This window comes from Zea mays, chromosome 2, assembly GCF_902167145.1.
Source record: "Zea mays cultivar B73 chromosome 2, Zm-B73-REFERENCE-NAM-5.0, whole genome shotgun sequence".
NCBI classification, from domain to species: domain Eukaryota; kingdom Viridiplantae; phylum Streptophyta; class Magnoliopsida; order Poales; family Poaceae; genus Zea; species Zea mays.
Window position 1 is genome coordinate 153,835,705 of NC_050097.1, and position 17,125 is coordinate 153,852,829.

A 17,125-nucleotide genomic window follows, 5' to 3' on the forward strand; every position below is an offset into this window, starting at 1 on the left:
GCCGAGTCTTGGGGTCAGGCGAGGCGGAGACCTCCTCCCGAGGCCGAGGCCTAAGGTCGGGCAAGGCGGAGCTTCCTGTTGCGCCTGAGGCTGAACTTGCTATTGTCAGCCTTGTCCGGGTGGCCGGCACAGCAGTCGGAGCGGGGTGAGCGGTGCTGTTTTCCTGTCAGATCAATCAGTGAAAGGGCGAAATGACTGCGGTCACTTCAGCCTTGCCGACTGAGGAGCGCATGTCAGGATGAGGTGTCAGGCGATCCTCGCATTGAATGCGCCTGCGATACGATCGGTTGGTGAGGCAATTTGGCCAAGGTTGCTTCTCGACGAAGCCCGCCCGAGCTGGGCCTCGGGCGAGCCGAGGGTGCGCCCATTGCCTGAGGAGGCCCTCGGGCGAGTCGTGAATTCGTCCGGGACTACTGTCCCCGCCCGAGGCCGGGCTCGGGCGAGGCGAGATTGCGTCCCTTGGTAGATGAGGTCTTGAACTGAACCATGCCTGAAAGTCACCTAGAGGGGGGGTGAATAGGGCGAAACTGAAATTCTCAAAAATAATCACAACTACAAACCGGGTTAGCGTTAGAAATATAATCAAGTCCGCGAGAGAGGGTGCAAAACAAATCGCAAGCGAATAAGGAGTGTGACACGTGGATTTGTTTTACCGAGGTTCGGTTCTTGCAAACCTACTCCCCGTTGAGGTGGTCACAAAGACCGGGTCTCTTTCAACCCTTTCCCTCTCTCAAACGATCCCTCGGACCAAGTGAGCTTTTCTTCTCAATCACTTGGAACACAAAGTTCCCACAAGGACCACCACAAGATTGGTGTCTCTTGCCTCAATTACAAGTGAGTTTGATCGCAATGAAGAATCAAAGAAAGAAGAAAGCAATCCAAGCGCAAGAGCTCGAAAGAACACAAGCAAATCTCTCTCTCTAATCACTAGGGCGTTGTGTGGAGTTTGGAGAGGATTTGATCACTTGGGTGTGTCTAGAATTGAATGCTAGAGCTCTTGTAAGTAGTTGAAGTGGGAAAACTTGGATGACTTGAATGTGGTTGGTTGGGGGTATTTATAGCCCCAACCACCAAACTAGTCGTTTGGTGGTGGATGACTGTCGTATGGTGCACCGGACAGTCCGGTGCACACCGGACATGTCCGGTGCGCCAGCCACGTCACCAGGCCGTTGGGATTCGACCGTTGGAGCTTCTGACTTCTGGGCCCGCCTGGCTGTCCGGTGTACACCGGACAAGAACTGTAGATTGTCCGGTGCACCGTTTCCCGCATACCTGACTTCTGCGCGCTTCTGGCGCGCATTAAATGCGCCTGCAGGTGACCGTTGGCGCGAAGTAGCCGTTGCTCCGCTGGTTCACCGGACAGTCCGGTGTACACCGGACATGTCCGGTGAATTATAGCGGAGCAAATTCCCGAGGCTGGCGAGTTCCAGAGCCGCTCTTCCTTGGGGCACCGGACACTATCCGGTGTACACCGGACAGTCCGGTGAATTATAGCGGAGCGCCACTGGATTTTCCCGAAGGTGAAGAGTTCAGCGTGAAGTCCCCTGGTGCACCGGACAGTCCGGTGCGCCAGACCAGGGCACAGTTCGGTTACCCCTTGCACTCTTTGTTGAACCCCATTCTTGGTCTTTTTATTGGCTAAGTGTGAACCTTTAGCACCTATATATCTTATACACTAGAGCAAAACTAGTTAGTCCAATTATTTGTGTTGGGCAATTCAACCACCAAAATCATTTAGGAAATAGGTGTAAGTCTAATTCCCTTTCAGTGCCCATCAGTCTTTGCGGTTTGTGCTGAGGGTGCTTACCAGCCGTGTTTAGGAGCGTTGGGGGTACCCCTAATTACGGTACTCGACAACTACGGTTTGGTATTTACTTACATTTAGTAACTGCTAATAAAAGTTTGACCAACATATAAAAGCAATGCTCACCTTCAACCTTTATCTTATTGATCAGCCTTATACTTCACATGAACTCTCCCACCTTTGGTGAGTTCATGCACATTATTCCCCACAACTTTTTGAGCGATGAACATTTGTGAGCTCACTCTTGTTGTCTCACACCCCCCACTGGAGAAGAACAGGTGGTTCAAGTGGAGCCACATAACGACGAGTTCGATTCGATCTAGGTGGCGTCTCCCAGTCAGCTTTCTGGCGCCAAGGATAGATTTTAGATCATGTTATATTTATCTTTTATTTTTGTATGTCTTCCGCTATGTAATAAGTACTCTGATTATATTGTGACATTTATCTCTATACACCCTGTTATTATATATGTTGTCTTTTTTAATGTATGTATGAGATATCCGTCTTTATTCATTAAAGACCGGGTGTTACAAAGCCCACAACCCAACCTGACTGCTGAGGTCCAATAATTTTCCTGCTGCTGCAAAACGTGGTCAAAACTCTGGCTGCCACTACTAGGACTTTATGTCTTTGTCACAATTTATTTTCCTCTAGCTAGTAGTCCAACACAATGGTGCTCCTATCGTATATGGACCATCCAAACCAATACAAATTCCACGCTTTCAGGAGAAAATGAGGCATGCAACTTGTCTGCCATGTGCCCTTGTACAAGGACTTGTTTGGTTTGTCATCCAAAAAACAAACAAACACACACAACTGTTCTGCTCTGCGTACCTCACTCGAAAAACTGTTGCCTGTCCAGTAGGTGCTTCAGCTTTGCTCTTTTGTGTCTACGATGAGGATGCTCATCTGTAGTTTGGAATGTTTATGTCATGCACTCTGGGGCTGATTGGTTGCCGGTATATCAGGTGCCTGGCTCGTGCGGGTCTGCTTCCCCAGCGATTGTAATTTTTAGCATCTCCACACATGCAGGCTGGACACCGAAAAAATCACTAAATTGCATCTGCGCATGTAGTCTTGAGGGCGTCGGGTGGGGCAACCAAACACCTTCTCGCGTCTAGTCAACGCATGCCGTGAGCCTGGGCAGTTAGGACGCGGCAACCAATCACACGTTCTATGTTCTGTCATCTCAAAACGCTATGAAAATAATAGAAATGGAAAATACACTCGTCGAATTTTTTTTCCGAAAAACAGACACTACTTGAGAACGATGGATGTTGGTGATGGAACACAGACACACAAAAAGTGTAGTCCTTTCCGCTGGTTAGGTTTTTTTAATAGAAAAATCAGTTCGTCTGAATAGTACTTCGTTTTTTTTCTAGATTTATTGTTCTAAAATTTAACGGTGTTGTTATTTTAGTGTGGCCCGATCAACGATTACGACGACTTTATCAATCGATATCTACCAGCTCAACTTTTCAAATGAGCTTTGTCCCTCCCTTCACAACTACGTGACGCCGTTGATTTATTCTAGAAACAACTTTTTTGATACTCGTCTTATTCAAAATATTTATTCGAAAATATAAAATCATCTTATTAAAAATGTTTATTCGAAAATATAATATTTTAAGTAATACTTAAACGATCTTAAGTGATAAAACAAATCATAATAAAGTAAATGATAACTCATAATTTTTTAATAAAATGAGTGATCAAAGTTTTTTAAAAAGTAAACGACATCGTATATTTGTGAATGTAGGGAGTATATAAATTTTTAAAAAAAATCGTCATGAAATAAAAGATGCATTTAAGTGAGATAATTGGATGGCACTGTAACTAGTTTGCCATCGCTAAAGAGAACCGAGAGTTCAACATTACTGTACCGTATATTAAAAGCAACTCGCCATTGCAGCTCCCTCTGCGTTTGAAGGAGCATTGGCTACCGCTCCGTGTGATGCATGTCGTGTGGTACGCTCGTGTTCCTCTCTCCCACCGCTCTGCACAACGCGTGCCTGGACGGAACTCTCTCTCCAAATCAGCTCTGAGCCTTTGAGCGCGGTACACTCGTGTTCCTCTCCTCCACGCCCTCCCTCCCATCGCGCCATGCCTCCTCCTCCCGACCACTCCCCTCCCCGCGATTCTTCTTTGGCCAGGCGGCCTGCCGGTGCTTGCGCCCGGGCCCCTCGCGCGCTCGCCTGCCGTCCCACGAACAGTCGGGGCGGCGGCGGCATGCCCGTGCGTCAGCTTCTGTCGCACATCGCCAGCACGATCGGTCAAGTACTACTCCTCGGTTTATCTCATGTCAGCAGTGTAGGCGTCCACACAATCACGGTTCTACCGCTTCGCTCACGCCCGCGGCCGACCCTCCCCCGCAGCCGCCAACGCTCACCTTCCATCCCCATAGAACCCCCTCACCTTCCATCCTCGCGCACCTTCATCCTTGCGGATCCCGCACTCCCTCGGGCGCTCCCTCCGCGCCCGCCCGCAGATCTCCCATCGACGTCGATGCTCCGCGATTAAGGGGATTCGAGGCCAACAGGTAATAGGCCTTGAACTGGAGCTGCGGGAAGACCGCGCGGACGAGGTCCCCGAGGCCCGGGTCGGAGACGAGGAAGTGGAAGAAGACGCTCTCGGGGCACCTGGCGTGCTGCACCACCGGGTGGACTGCGGTGACAGAGCCCCTCAGGTACTCCTCGTCGAGCGTAATCGCGATGTGGACGAGCCATGGGTCGCAGACATTGGCGGCGGTGCCATTGTCCGCGGCGGCGCCGCAGTCGGCGGCATTTCGGAACGGCGGGGCACGGCGGAAGGCGACCCCCCTGGCGCCCCTGCGATATGTCCCGGGAAGCGGACGCTGCCGTCGAACTACGACGACCGGATGGCCTCGGCGGGTGGGAAGGACTGGAGCGACGGCGACAGCACCACCACCACCATGGCGACGGATAAGAAGCCGGACAGGTGCACCACCCACAGCATCGCGCTCCGCCGGCTCGGCCACCGCTTCCTCGCGCCGGGTCTCCCGAGCTGCGGCAGCCGCTGCTGCTTCGACCACCTCACCAAGACGTTGTGCAGGTGCGCGATGGCGTCCAGCGGTGGCGCGACCAGGCTTGGGTTGGAAACAAGGGAGAACACACGGACAGCGCGCAGGCACCCCCACCTCCTGGACCTCAATTGGATCGCGTCGCGCTCTCCTAGAGGTTGGAGGATCGACGCGTGGAGTTGGGGAGAAGCAAGCATGAATCCATGCGAGGTCAGGCGAGGTAAATCTGAAGGAGGTTGTCCAGGACCAGAAAGCTTTGGTCGGATCCCAGAATAACCAGGTTCCAAAGACCCATCCTTGAGATTTGGAAAATACTTCCTTACCACAGGGTAAAATACAGAACAACGATTGAGATTTACTGAGTAATCAAACCTGATGAAGATAAGACTCTAAAGTTACAAACCTCATGATAATTACTAAAATACTCTAGATTCCATAAATCACGCTGATAGTAAGAATGGCTAGAAGCATGGTACAACACTGAATTGCATTTTCTTGGGAAAACAAAGTTCAGTTATGTGACATCCAGATATCTATAACATATCTTATCATGAACACAACTAACTTACTAAGTTGCTACAGATTCTATCATAAACAAAACAAGACTAGCATCGACATGCCAGTTAAAAAAATATGGTATCTACAATAACTTATTACATCCTTTGGTCATGAACCAAGGAGTTAAATGTTCCAAAACACGACATGAAAATTTCAACCCCAGAAAAAGGGAAGGGAAACATTGTTCGATTGAGAGGGGTCTCTTGTTTAAAAAGTGACATATTTTGATGTTTAAAAAACAGTGGCATATTTTGATAACTGAATGTACACATGTTTGCAATGGCTTACTTGTTCAGAAAACATGACACATGGTCCTTTCCACCATCAGATATCCATTCAACATCTGGACCAAATCTAACAAGGCCATTCAAATCTAAAGTGACATGAACTCCTATGCCACCATCCTGTGGTAGAGGATATATTAACCGACTGAAAGGACTCTTGGTTTGAGAGAGGGTGAAGTAACACCCACGCGCATAGAGAGGAGTGGGCACAAATGCCTGGTCAAGGCCATGAAATTGTTTGGCAAGTGGAACTGCACTCAAACCTGCTGAGTTTATCACAAGCTTCGGAAGCAAAAACAAGTTGTGCGTTCACATGAGACCCTACATGATAATTCTGCAGCTCTTTGCTTTCACAAACATGGAGTTCAAGGCCATTGGATCCAACATGCCCACTGGTAACTGATGTGTTATATGATATAGTTGTTCCCAAGTTTTCAGCATCAGCCTGAATCACACCAACAATCAAAATAAAATTACAGTGAAAGCAAATTCAGATTGATCTAAGACTTTTGCCCTAAAACTCTAAATTGTGTTCATTTATATGATGGTCATCATACCAAAAGGGAGAGCATGAGTGAATGAGAGTCAATTATCCCAGTACTAGGTGATAGTAAAGCTTTAAGACATCGAAGCTCAGGTTCCATCTCCATAGCTTTAGAACCCTCCATCAACTGAAGATCATCCACCCCGTTTTCTTTGGCATTTCTGAGAAGCATGTTTAGCTTTGGAACCTCTGCAGCACCAGTGGCAACGATGAGTTTGCTGATCCGTTTGTGGGCAACACCTCGTTCTTCACAGTACTTGTAGAGCATTTCCTTTCCCCTTACACAAAGGCTAGCCTACAAAAGGCAATCTGCAGGTAGAATCTGTGATACATTAATTAAGGGCTCCATGTAGTGCCTGTAAAGTTAGAACTATTTTCAAGTTAGATGCCCAATTCTCATATATACTAACGTGTGCTGAATCATCTAAAATCCTAAAGCAACTCTACTGTTATAAGACGTTCAGAACTGGTCTGCTAGCTTTTGGAAAGATTAAGATCTAGCTGAACACTCCCCATAGAAGATAGAGCTGAAATTCAAGATCACTAGAAGAGCAAGAGGTTTCTGTGAACTCTGGTGCATCAATTGATGCAGCTCGTGTACCGTCGCAACGCATGGGCAACTAACTAGTAAATATATAACACCATTAACTTTTAAAAAAACTTTGACCACATCTTTTTTTTAAAAACAATAAATTATTATTTGTGATTTGTTTTATCAGTTAAGCTAATTTATGCTTGACTTAAAATTTTATATTTTTGAATAAGACGAGTGAGCAAAGTTTTTAAAAAAATCAACAATGTCATATATTTGTGAACATAGGTAGTATATATGTAGTTTGTGTATAGTTTGTATATATTGAACTGCACTGTTTGATTGTTTATACTAAGTAACTATTCAACCCGAGGACTTCTTGTAGTCATCATTTTCATCGGAAGACACATGTGACTAAAGACCGTTTCCAAGTATTCCCCTATATTTCTCTCACTTTCGATATTTTCTATTATATTTTACTACATCACTTTAAAAGATAATCTCTACACACACATGACGTCTCCAACCATATACCCTATCCAGCTCTCCTATATACTATAATTCAGTTATTTAGTATTTTCTCATCAATTTTTGAAGTTTAAAAAATCATAGACTGTTTCTACTATCATAATATCGGTATTTTGATCCGAGGGTCCTAACCAACTTAGTGAATTTGTGTTATGTGTCTCGTCCAGACGGGTTATGCAAGAAGACACAAGATTTATCCTGGTTCGGACAATAGAAGGTCCTACTTCCAGCAAGGGGGATGAGACTTATATTATCTTGCACCTAGGTGCTTGTAGTAGGGGTACAAGCTAGTCGAGAGAGGGAGTGGATCCCAAGTCTCTGTGAATGATTGAGCCGAGTGCCAATATCGAAGGTGGAGGGCAAGCATTGAAGTGTTGTCCTCTGTCCCCTAGGCACCCTGGACCCCTCCTTTTATAGCCGCAAGGAGGGAGTCCAGTAGTACAAGGGTTGTCGTAGTTGTTGAGAGGGGGTGATCACGAGCCCTTGTAGCAGTATGGCCACCAGGATGGCTCCTGTCCTGGATGTTGTCTTTGATCAGCAGGTGGGTGTTGTGACGGAACCTCCCAAGTCATTAGGCCCACCTACAGTTGTCCTTGTCCAATGGACCTCAGACAACCCTGTAGGTGCCCCCGAATCACTTGACAAGTTTGGTATCTGCTTTTCTTACCTTCCCAAGAGCGTTTTACCCGTCTTGCAGACATTACAAATCATCGGAGATACGGAAAAGCGGAAGCATTTACAATAACTTATCTTTATTTAAAACATAAGAGTGAGTTTTAAGATTTACAGACTAGAATATAATATACGAGTGCAAAGTATTATTATTACAAACCATGGGAGGCAAAAATCCCTCCTAATAAGTTTTAAACAAAAGTTCTATGGAGGATCCATTCCTCGCGCAGCTTTACTCCTGGTTTTCTTCTTTTGATACCACCTTAGAACAGAAGCAACAAAAGTTGGTTGCTTCCTCACCTAAAAACAATAGGGAATAAAACCATGAGTATGGAATTACTCAGCAAGTCTTACCCGACTAAGGAAAAGACTCTCAAGGGTATGCTGGATTTGGGAATCAAGGAGAGGCTTTAGCAAAAATCAACTTAGATACTTTTGCAGAGATAACTTACTAAAGTGAGTCCTTACTTTCAATATTTTAACGCCAGATTAAATATTAATAGACTCTGTTTTCATATGGTCTACTTTCACCATCTCATCAATACAACATCATTTTTATTCATGAGGTTCACATCCTGACTTAGGTTGCAGGTCAGTGATCAAGTCTCCACTCTCCGGGGATATAACGGCGATCCGAATCGATTTACACAGCTGAGGATCTCTAACCACACGACATATGTAGCACTTAACCCTTGCATATGTCAACTCACCACCGGGGTTCTTAAGACCAGATCAGGTTCACGCCAACCGAGAGCACAGATACACCATCGTCCAGCCTCTTGCCACGGAGGGTACACACTACTATCGCCATCTCTCCACGCCCATTGCGTGTTATCTTATTCTGGTATTAGTCTGCCCGAGGCAAAGCTTACCCTATCCCATTTCCAGGGCATGTGGCCAGTTAAGATAGTCCTTGATCTAGCAGGCCTACATACGCATCCAATTCTTAATTGACCCGGGCGGAGCATCACCTGTTCCTAGCCCAAGTCGCGAGTTAAATACTTCCATCCTTAGGATTGTTCTATGTTCCTTAGGATGAAGAGAGCATTATAGGGAGCTTTGCAGTAAGATCCCAGCATGCTTCAGATGAAAATATTCTTGCAGGTAGAAGCCATCCTTTCTCGAGCTAGGCTAAGAACAACCTCCATCCACAAGATCTAAGCAGGGCTAAGCATTTTTGTAAATTATGTTTTGATACTTCAACAGAAGTATCCTATAAAGGTGTGGATATCAAGGAAGGCAATGCATCAAAAGGTTCCAAGCAACTCCTATAAACCTAATGCACATTTCACTAGACTTAAAGTGTGCAGAAATTATTTAAAAACACAAGGAAGGGGTTGCATGCACCGGGGCTTGCCTTGGTTTACAGGTGAATCAGGCCCGGATCCGCAGATGTCAAAATAAAAACAGCTGCTTGCCTGATGTTCCTCAGGTGGTGGTGGCGAAGTCTTCTCTTCTTCTACTTCAACTTCTTCCTCGTTTTCTAAATATAACCATACATAATAATAAATTCCCATGTAATGCTCATGAGAATGCAAAGATAATAAAGGTTTATTATCTAAAGTCTTGAATACAACTTTTCTTCACGGTTCTCCGAGAAACCAGGGTTTCCGGAGTCAGTAAAGGAATTCAAAGGGCAGGGGGTAGGGTTTTGGGTTATAAGTATCAAACAAGGTCCAAATCATACCAAATTCTACCCAAGGCTTCTAAATAATGTATAAGGGTCATCTAAAAAGTTTGGGGATTTTTGGAATTATTATTTATTTTCTAAAAAATCCAGAAACAGAGGTTTAAGCTGTTTTAAATACCCCAAAATTCCCTATTTGACCTAAAAATCATGAAATTATTTTTATTAAATTCTATGGAAAATTAGGAATCTAGCAAAATTGGTTTGACATTTTTACCATTTTTCTACAATTTTCTAGAATTGTTTTTGCCCTGGTAGAAAAAGAAAAAGAGAAAAGATGAATAGTCCTGGGCCGAAACCAGCCCAGGCGGCCCAAACCTAGGCAGAAACGCGCGCGCGTCCGCGCCCGCGCTGCGGACTTTGCAAGAAAGGCCCTGGCGTCCGGGTTAATTTGAAGTGGGTTCGTTCACTGTTGCCTTGAGTCACTAACAATTTCCAAGAAAACCCCCCACGTTCTATTCCTTTACAAGCCGAGGTCCTCGACGGCGAGCGGCACGGTAGAGCTCCGGCGAGCTTGCGTACCGGCCGATTCACGCAAGGACTGGTGCCCTACTTCGGCCGAAACCGAATTCACATCCTAACCAATGTTTCCCCCAGGTTAATTTCAAGAAGGGCGACCTAATTTGCTCTGGCCATGGTGACAACGCGAATGATCAAAGGAACAACGTGTACCCAATGATCCATGGCAGTCAAGCTCAATCAGAGGGGTCGAGGAGTTTGAGGAGGATCTAAGAATGCTAGAACAAGCGATCAAGGCGCTGGAACTGACCTGTAATAGGCCGGCCACGGTGAGGTGTTCTTGCGGCGTGTTCGAACCGATTTGGGGGAAGTTAGAAATTGGAGCTCACTGGTGATCAACCGAGGACAATACTTGGTGGCTGGGTGCGTGATGATCCTACGGAGCTCTGGGAGGCTTCAACTTATAGAGCGCAACAGTGGTGGCGCTCAGTTTGGCCGAGAAGTGCTGGCGGCCGGAGAGGGGGAGGATTACTGGTGCAGTGGATTGATGGCAACAATCGCGGCAGCGCTCACTGGCGAGGATCAGATGGTTATAGTGAGTCACGGCGACACGACGGACGTGTCTCGATACGTGGCATAAGGCCGCGAGACGACGGTCACCGGCGATCTCATCTAATTCCACCGCGGCGAGCCTAGTACGGCGACCGGAATTGTTTACTGGCCGAGGCTTATCCACGACGGCGTGCTCCGAGCGTTATCCGATCAACCTGAGCACAAATCAAGACGGCGACAGCACGAATCACAGCGGAGATCGTCGGCGGTGAGCTGAGCTGTAAATCTGATCTGTTTCAGGTTACTGTACCATCGCGAGTTCCTTTCAGTGCACCTGACAGTCAAAGTTTGGGCTCAAATCTCTCTCAAATTTCTATGGCAACCAGTGGATCGGCCAGTAACAAAGTTGTTGTCTGATGATCCAACAACAATCTTGCTATAGCAACCATGGCCAAATTCACATTAGATCAGGGTTGATTTCCAGTTCAAAGTTGACTCAGTATCACTGTTAGTCTGAATTTCAGACTGCAAACAGCCTGACAGCTCGACTTTGAGCTGAATTATCTCCAAATTCTTCATAACAACAATGTTTAACCCCTTAAACAAAATTGTTCACCTTTGATAGATCTACAAAATTGATGTGGTGGCCTAGGGCAAAAACCTTATAATTTGAAAGTTACAAAGCCTCAAAGATGAGCTCAAATACTGAATTTCAGACTTAGCCTTTAGAACACCAATAGGGTCTTTTTGCAAATAGGTCCAAAATTCAGGGTTTAGCTTGTAACTCTTCATGATTGTAAACCATATGACTAAGGACACCTTATTATCATGGTTTTTACACTTTAGTCCAAAAGTGCACTGATTTTGCACTTAGCCCCCTATGGTTTATGTTTAGGGTTTTCCAGGGTTCCTTTTTAGGGTTTTTGGTATTTCAGGGGTGTGAATGTAATTTAGGTCCATTCTTAGTAACATTTCATGACTATTTCACTTAAGCTTTAGTGTTTTATCTATTTGGATTTTGTTTTACCCTTCTGACCCCTTTTAAGGTTAAGTACCCTACTCTAGGGTTTTATTTGCAAAATATCATCTCAATACAACTTGTTTGAAATTTTTGCCTAGTGAATGCACTCTAGGTGTGTCAAACATATGCAATGCCAATGCTTATGATGTTATGATCAAGTTTTAGTGACAGTAACACCAGGGGTGTTACAGGTGTCTGGTTCCTATATCCATATTTTGACCAAGAAGAGAGCCGAGGCTAGGGTCGGGGCTCGGATGCGTACCCGAGCCCATCCCATGGACGAGACGTCTGAGTCGTAGTGGTTGAAATAGCGATTAGTATGGTGAAAAGTGCATGGTAATCCGACATGTATCTCATGCGAAATGGTGTAAAGCAAACTTGACATCAGCCCTATAGTTTCTGTAGCCATCCCGTTGTCAGCATTTTTTGCGAAAGGGTTGGTGGTGTCGGGTGTTCTTTTTGTTGATGTTGTTGGCCAAGCCATGCTCGGGCGAGACGGAGATTTCTCCTGAGGCTATGGTCGGGTTTGCGCCTGGACATGCAGTCATGCTGGGAGTGGCCAGAACAGTAGTCGGAGTGGTCTCCTGCGGGATTCGCGGGGAGTTGGTGGCATTTAATGCGCCACTGCCAAGGCATTTGGCCGACACGGAGCTCGGGCGAGGCGGAGTTCCCTCCTGAGGCCGAGGCCGACCTCGGGCGAGGCGGAGTTCCCTCCCGAGGCTAAGGTTGTGCCTAGATGTCGTATGTCCCATCCGGAGTTGTTGAGAATAGTGACCGGAGCGGGGGAGCAGTGCCCGATATTCGTGGGCGTGCGTCATCGTGAACGGTGAGAGTAGATGGGACCATGGTCACATTGTCCTTTGTTGACTGCGGCGTCATTGGCAGAGAAGGTGTTTGTACTAGTCGCATTTAATGCGCACATTTTGCGGTTCCTGAGAACTTTTGGTCGAGTCTGGGCTCGAGGCTAGGCCTTCGCCCGAGATGCCCTCGGGCGAGGCAGATTTTTGCTTCTCGTCAGAGGCGGGGCCCTCGGTCAGTCGAGGATCCGTGCGGGCACGGCCTTTGTTCGAGGATGGGCTTGGACGAGACGTGGTTTTTGGGCAGCCGATAAGTGGGGTCTCAGGTGAATCGTGATTCGACCCTACGCGACCTCGGGGAGCGCGTTTTGCCTTATGGTTCCAGCTGGAACGGTTCCAAAGAAGGCCCTGTTTGGTTTTTATGGATTGGTTGGCTGAAATAATTCCTATTTGGATTACTTCTCTAATTTATATAAAATTTAATCAGTCGGAACGATTCCGGATACAATCTCGTACAAAACGAAGAAGGTCGAAAGCGTCACACAGTAAGCGGACAGGGCCTTAGAGCCTGTTCGCTTGACTTTAATTTGTATCGATTTCTACTGTTTTTACAATGTTTTGTTTTTATGGATTACAGTTGCATTTGAAAAAAGGGTTAGTTGGAGTCTCTACGGCTCATTCGAATGATTGATCGGCAAACTAAGTCGATAGCTTATTATTAGGTATAGGATAGTTGTACGTAGGTACGTACTCCGTACGTATTACTCTCTCTCTCTCTGGCCATGTACTCCCTCCGGTGCAGTAAAAGAAGTCATCCTGCGCGTGACCGAGTGTGCACAAAAAGAAGTCATGGCGCGCGTGGGTCTGAGATTTGGACGTTGTTGCCCCTAGTAATTGCACAAAAAAAGATGTATTTAAGAGGAATCAAACTTGAGACCTCCAGTCTAGAATGCCTTGGAGCTGCTACAGCAACCAATCAAGCCTGATTGTTTTAGTGACATTAATGCACCCATATCCCTATTTAATAGGGGCAAACAGGGAAAACTCTATGATAATTAATCACTCCTTGGTATGCACAATCATGTCCTAAACGACTACCTTTACTGCACTGGAGGGAGTATGATGCATGTGTGTAGAATTCTAGGAAACGAGGTAGGCGTGCTGCGGCCTGCGGGCTGGCCGCCTTGAGGAGGGCCACAGCCGCCCCTAGACTGGAAAAAGGAGGAACAATACACGTGTGTGGCCTTAGGAGTCAGGATGATGATTGGCCGGCGGGGCCATCTAGCGAGGAGCCGAGGAGGGAAGACTTCATTGCCCGTCGTACCCTCCCTACCAACCCAGCTACCGCCACAGCTGCGGGGGCAATCTCGTCCGATCCACTGTCATCGCGTTCAACCACGCATGCCACACCTACCCCGGCCGCGACGGACCCATGTCAGCTCCTCATTGCTTATTGTGGCATCCAACGCCCGTGTGCTACTGCCCTACTGCTACCTCCTCTTGATTCCTAAGCAGACAGAGACAGAGCCCCGGCGACGGCGAGATGGAAGAGGAGCAGAGCAGCGGCGGATGGGGCGAGGAGGCGACGAACAAGGCGCCGCTGCTGGAGCCACGGGCGGCGTCGGACCACCAGCACCGCAACGGAACATCAGCAGGAGACGGGGCTGGCGCCGGCAAGGCGGAGGCGGAGTGGTCGGCGCTGCCGCTGCGGCGGCGCGTGTGGGAGGAGAACAAGAGGCTGTGGGTGGTGGCGGGGCCGTCCATCTTCACGCGCTTCTCCTCCTTCGGCGTCACCGTCATCAGCCAGGCCTTCATCGGCCACATCGGCGCCACGGAGCTGGCCGCCTACGCGCTCGTCTCCACCGTGCTCATGAGGTTCAGCAACGGCATCCTGGTGAGCCTTTCCGTGTCTACTTCAGATCTACTAGCTTGCTAGCTAACTACAGTTGCATGGGACGACGACACGGACCACACACAGCACACCACCAGTCACGTAGCAGCCTTTCATTTGTGGCCACACCACAAGCAAGTACGTAACGTACACGGCACACACACCGTAATGACGTGCTCTGCTGTCTGCATTGCGTTGCGTTGCAGCTGGGCATGGCGAGCGCGCTGGAGACGTTGTGCGGGCAGTCGTACGGCGCGAGGCAGTACCACATGCTGGGCATCTACCTGCAGCGGTCGTGGATCATCCTGTTCGCGTGCGCCGTGGCGCTGCTCCCCGTGTACCTGTTCACGGAGCCGCTGCTGGTGGCGCTGGGGCAGGACCCGGCTATCGCGGCGGTGGCCGGGACCATCTCGCGCTGGTACATCCCCGTGATGTTCTCCTACGTGTGGTCCTTCACGCTGCAGATGTACCTGCAGGCGCAGAGCAAGAACGCGGTGATCACGTACCTGGCCATGCTGAACCTCGGCCTCCACCTGCTCCTGTCCTGGCTGGCCACCGCCAGGCTCCGCCTCGGCCTCGCCGGCGTCATGGGCTCCATGGTTGTCGCCATGTGGATCCCCGTGCTCGGCCAGCTCGCCTTCGTCTTCTTCGGCGGGTGCCCGCGCACCTGGACCGGCTTCTCCTCCGCCGCCTTCGCCGACCTCGCCGCCATCGTCAGGCTGTCGCTGTCGTCTGGCGTCATGCTCTGGTAAAATTGAGAAGAGTCGTCACCTATGGCTAGCGCTGTGATGTGGTCATGTGATACAGATTCAATTGCGCTGCTTTACAGTTTGGAGCTGTGGTACAACACCATACTGGTGCTGCTCACTGGGTACATGAAGAACGCAGAGGTTGCGCTGGACGCCCTCTCAATATGGTAGGGATTACGCATTGTGTTGTGTTGTGTTGCCATCAGCAGGTCCTACAGATCCTGGACAGGTCCTAGCTAGCTGCTAACTATATATGTATCGGCGAATGAAACGTGCAGCCTCAACATCAACGGCTGGGAGATGATGATTTCCATCGGCTTTCTGGCGGCAACCGGGTAACCACCCACCTCCAGATTCTTTCTTTTTCTTTTTATTTTCATTAAGCAACACTCACTACAAGTCACAACGCCTTCATCATTCATCAGAGTACGGGTGGCGAACGAGCTGGGAGCCGGGAGCGCGAGGAGGGCCAAGTTCGCCATCTACAACGTGGTGGCCACCTCCTCCATCATCGGGTCCGTGCTGTTCGTGCTGTTCCTCCTCTTCCGCGGAGGCCTCGCCTACATATTCACCGACAGCCAGGCGGTGGCGGACGCAGTCGCCGGCCTCTCGCCCCTGCTGGCCTTCTCCATACTGCTCAACAGCGTCCAGCCAGTGCTGTCAGGCGTCGCTGTCGGCGCGGGCTGGCAGAGCGTCGTCGCCTACGTTAACATCACTTCGTACTACCTCATCGGCATCCCTCTTGGAGCCGTGCTGGGCTACGCGCTGGGGCTTCATGTGAAGGTACTGCATGGGTCTCTTTCTCTCTCTCTCTCTCTCCTTGGCTGTTCTCTGTTCACCACCGTCGTACGCAGGGCATCTGGATCGGCATGCTGCTCGGAACGCTGGTCCAGACTGTTGTGCTTCTCTTCATAACGTTGAAGACCGACTGGGAAAAACAGGTTACCACCACTGTTTCATCAGTATATATATACTGAAACTAATGCTATATATATATATGTTATCTGCAGTACGTATTCTCTCTAACAACACCGGCCCCCTTCAATCTGCAGGTGGAGGTTGCTCAAGAGAGGCTGAAGAGATGGTACATGGAAGAGAACAGAAGACTCCAGGGGTCCAGACGAAACCCTTAGGCCGGCCCTCAGCTCCACTGTGTATCTCTAGTTTTCCACTCACCACGAGAACAAAACGAGGGAGACGACTGCTCCACGTACAGGCCGATCGAGGCTGAAGGATCATCTCTGGGCTGTATGGTATTGTAGACACAAATAATCATCTGGGCTGGGCTGGGCATGCAGGTAATAGTGGTGTGCACTAGTTCTGAGGTTATATCTCTGCCTTGTTCATCTTAATTCGATCTGCCGGTGTCTTGTTGATCAGTGCAATCCTAGCTAGTTGTTACTGCATTGCAATCTGGGAACTCGGGTGTTGTTTTTCCGAGCGAAACCGGGTCGATTTCCCGCGATAGTTTGAACAGCTCACAGGTGCGCCGATCAACCCGAGAGGCACAACGAGCCAGCAAACTCGGAGGACATGACATGACATGGTAGAGGGGGGGAGGGGACAAACCGATCGAGGTGGATTGGACTCTCCAGGCGAATGATGGGCGGCGGGCTCCCGGCAACCGTCATGGTTCGCCGGAGCGCCGCCTCTGCTCCACCCCTCCTCGATTGTTTGTGCCATTGTGTGGGCTCAGGCGCTCAGCTCAGCGCATAACTCCGCCTCTCAAACTGACGCCATCGCTGGAACAACTCCACAGTTCCAGCACTAGGTGGATGACAGGTCGGGCTCGTGTGCCAGGAGCGAATGTTGCCATCTCTCCAGAGAGAGGTGTGGGAAGACGAAGGGCCATCTAGGGATGGCAACAGATCGCATTCGGATCTGATATTGCAAATATCGGTCTATAACCATATCTACGACTGTAATTAATATCTGTTCACGATCATACCCTGGATAGAAATTTAGACCCATGTCTATGCCCCATTGGATTTTGGATATCCGTCGAAT

General features: G+C 48.6%; 1 protein-coding gene and 2 pseudogenes across 1 annotated transcript; 2 read left to right on the forward strand and 1 right to left on the reverse strand.

The window, feature by feature from the left end:
* Positions 1–4,528: 4,528 nt before the first annotated feature.
* Positions 4,529–5,068, forward strand: LOC109944310 (uncharacterized; annotated as a pseudogene).
* On the reverse strand, positions 5,069–10,333 carry LOC103649000 (L-2-hydroxyglutarate dehydrogenase, mitochondrial-like; annotated as a pseudogene).
* Positions 10,334–13,912: 3,579 nt separating this feature from the next.
* On the forward strand, positions 13,913–16,446 carry LOC100273132 (putative MATE efflux family protein). The gene is made up of 7 exons (NM_001147579.1): positions 13,913–14,372; positions 14,576–15,117; positions 15,199–15,285; positions 15,397–15,453; positions 15,544–15,901; positions 15,973–16,059; positions 16,171–16,446. The coding sequence occupies exons 1-7, from the start codon at positions 14,022–14,024 to the stop codon at positions 16,249–16,251; spliced, it is 1,563 nt and encodes a 520-aa protein (NP_001141051.1). The 5' UTR covers positions 13,913–14,021; the 3' UTR covers positions 16,252–16,446.
* Positions 16,447–17,125: the final 679 nt, after the last annotated feature.

Coding starts and splice junctions, on each gene's coding strand:
- LOC100273132 (NM_001147579.1), top strand. CDS start 14,022: ATGGAAGAGGAGCAGAGCAGCGGCGGATGGGGCGAGGAGGCGACGAAC. Junction 14,373..14,575: donor GGTTCAGCAACGGCATCCTG/GTGAGCCTTTCC, acceptor GTTGCGTTGCAG/CTGGGCATGGCGAGCGCGCT. Junction 16,060..16,170: donor AGACCGACTGGGAAAAACAG/GTTACCACCACT, acceptor TTCAATCTGCAG/GTGGAGGTTGCTCAAGAGAG.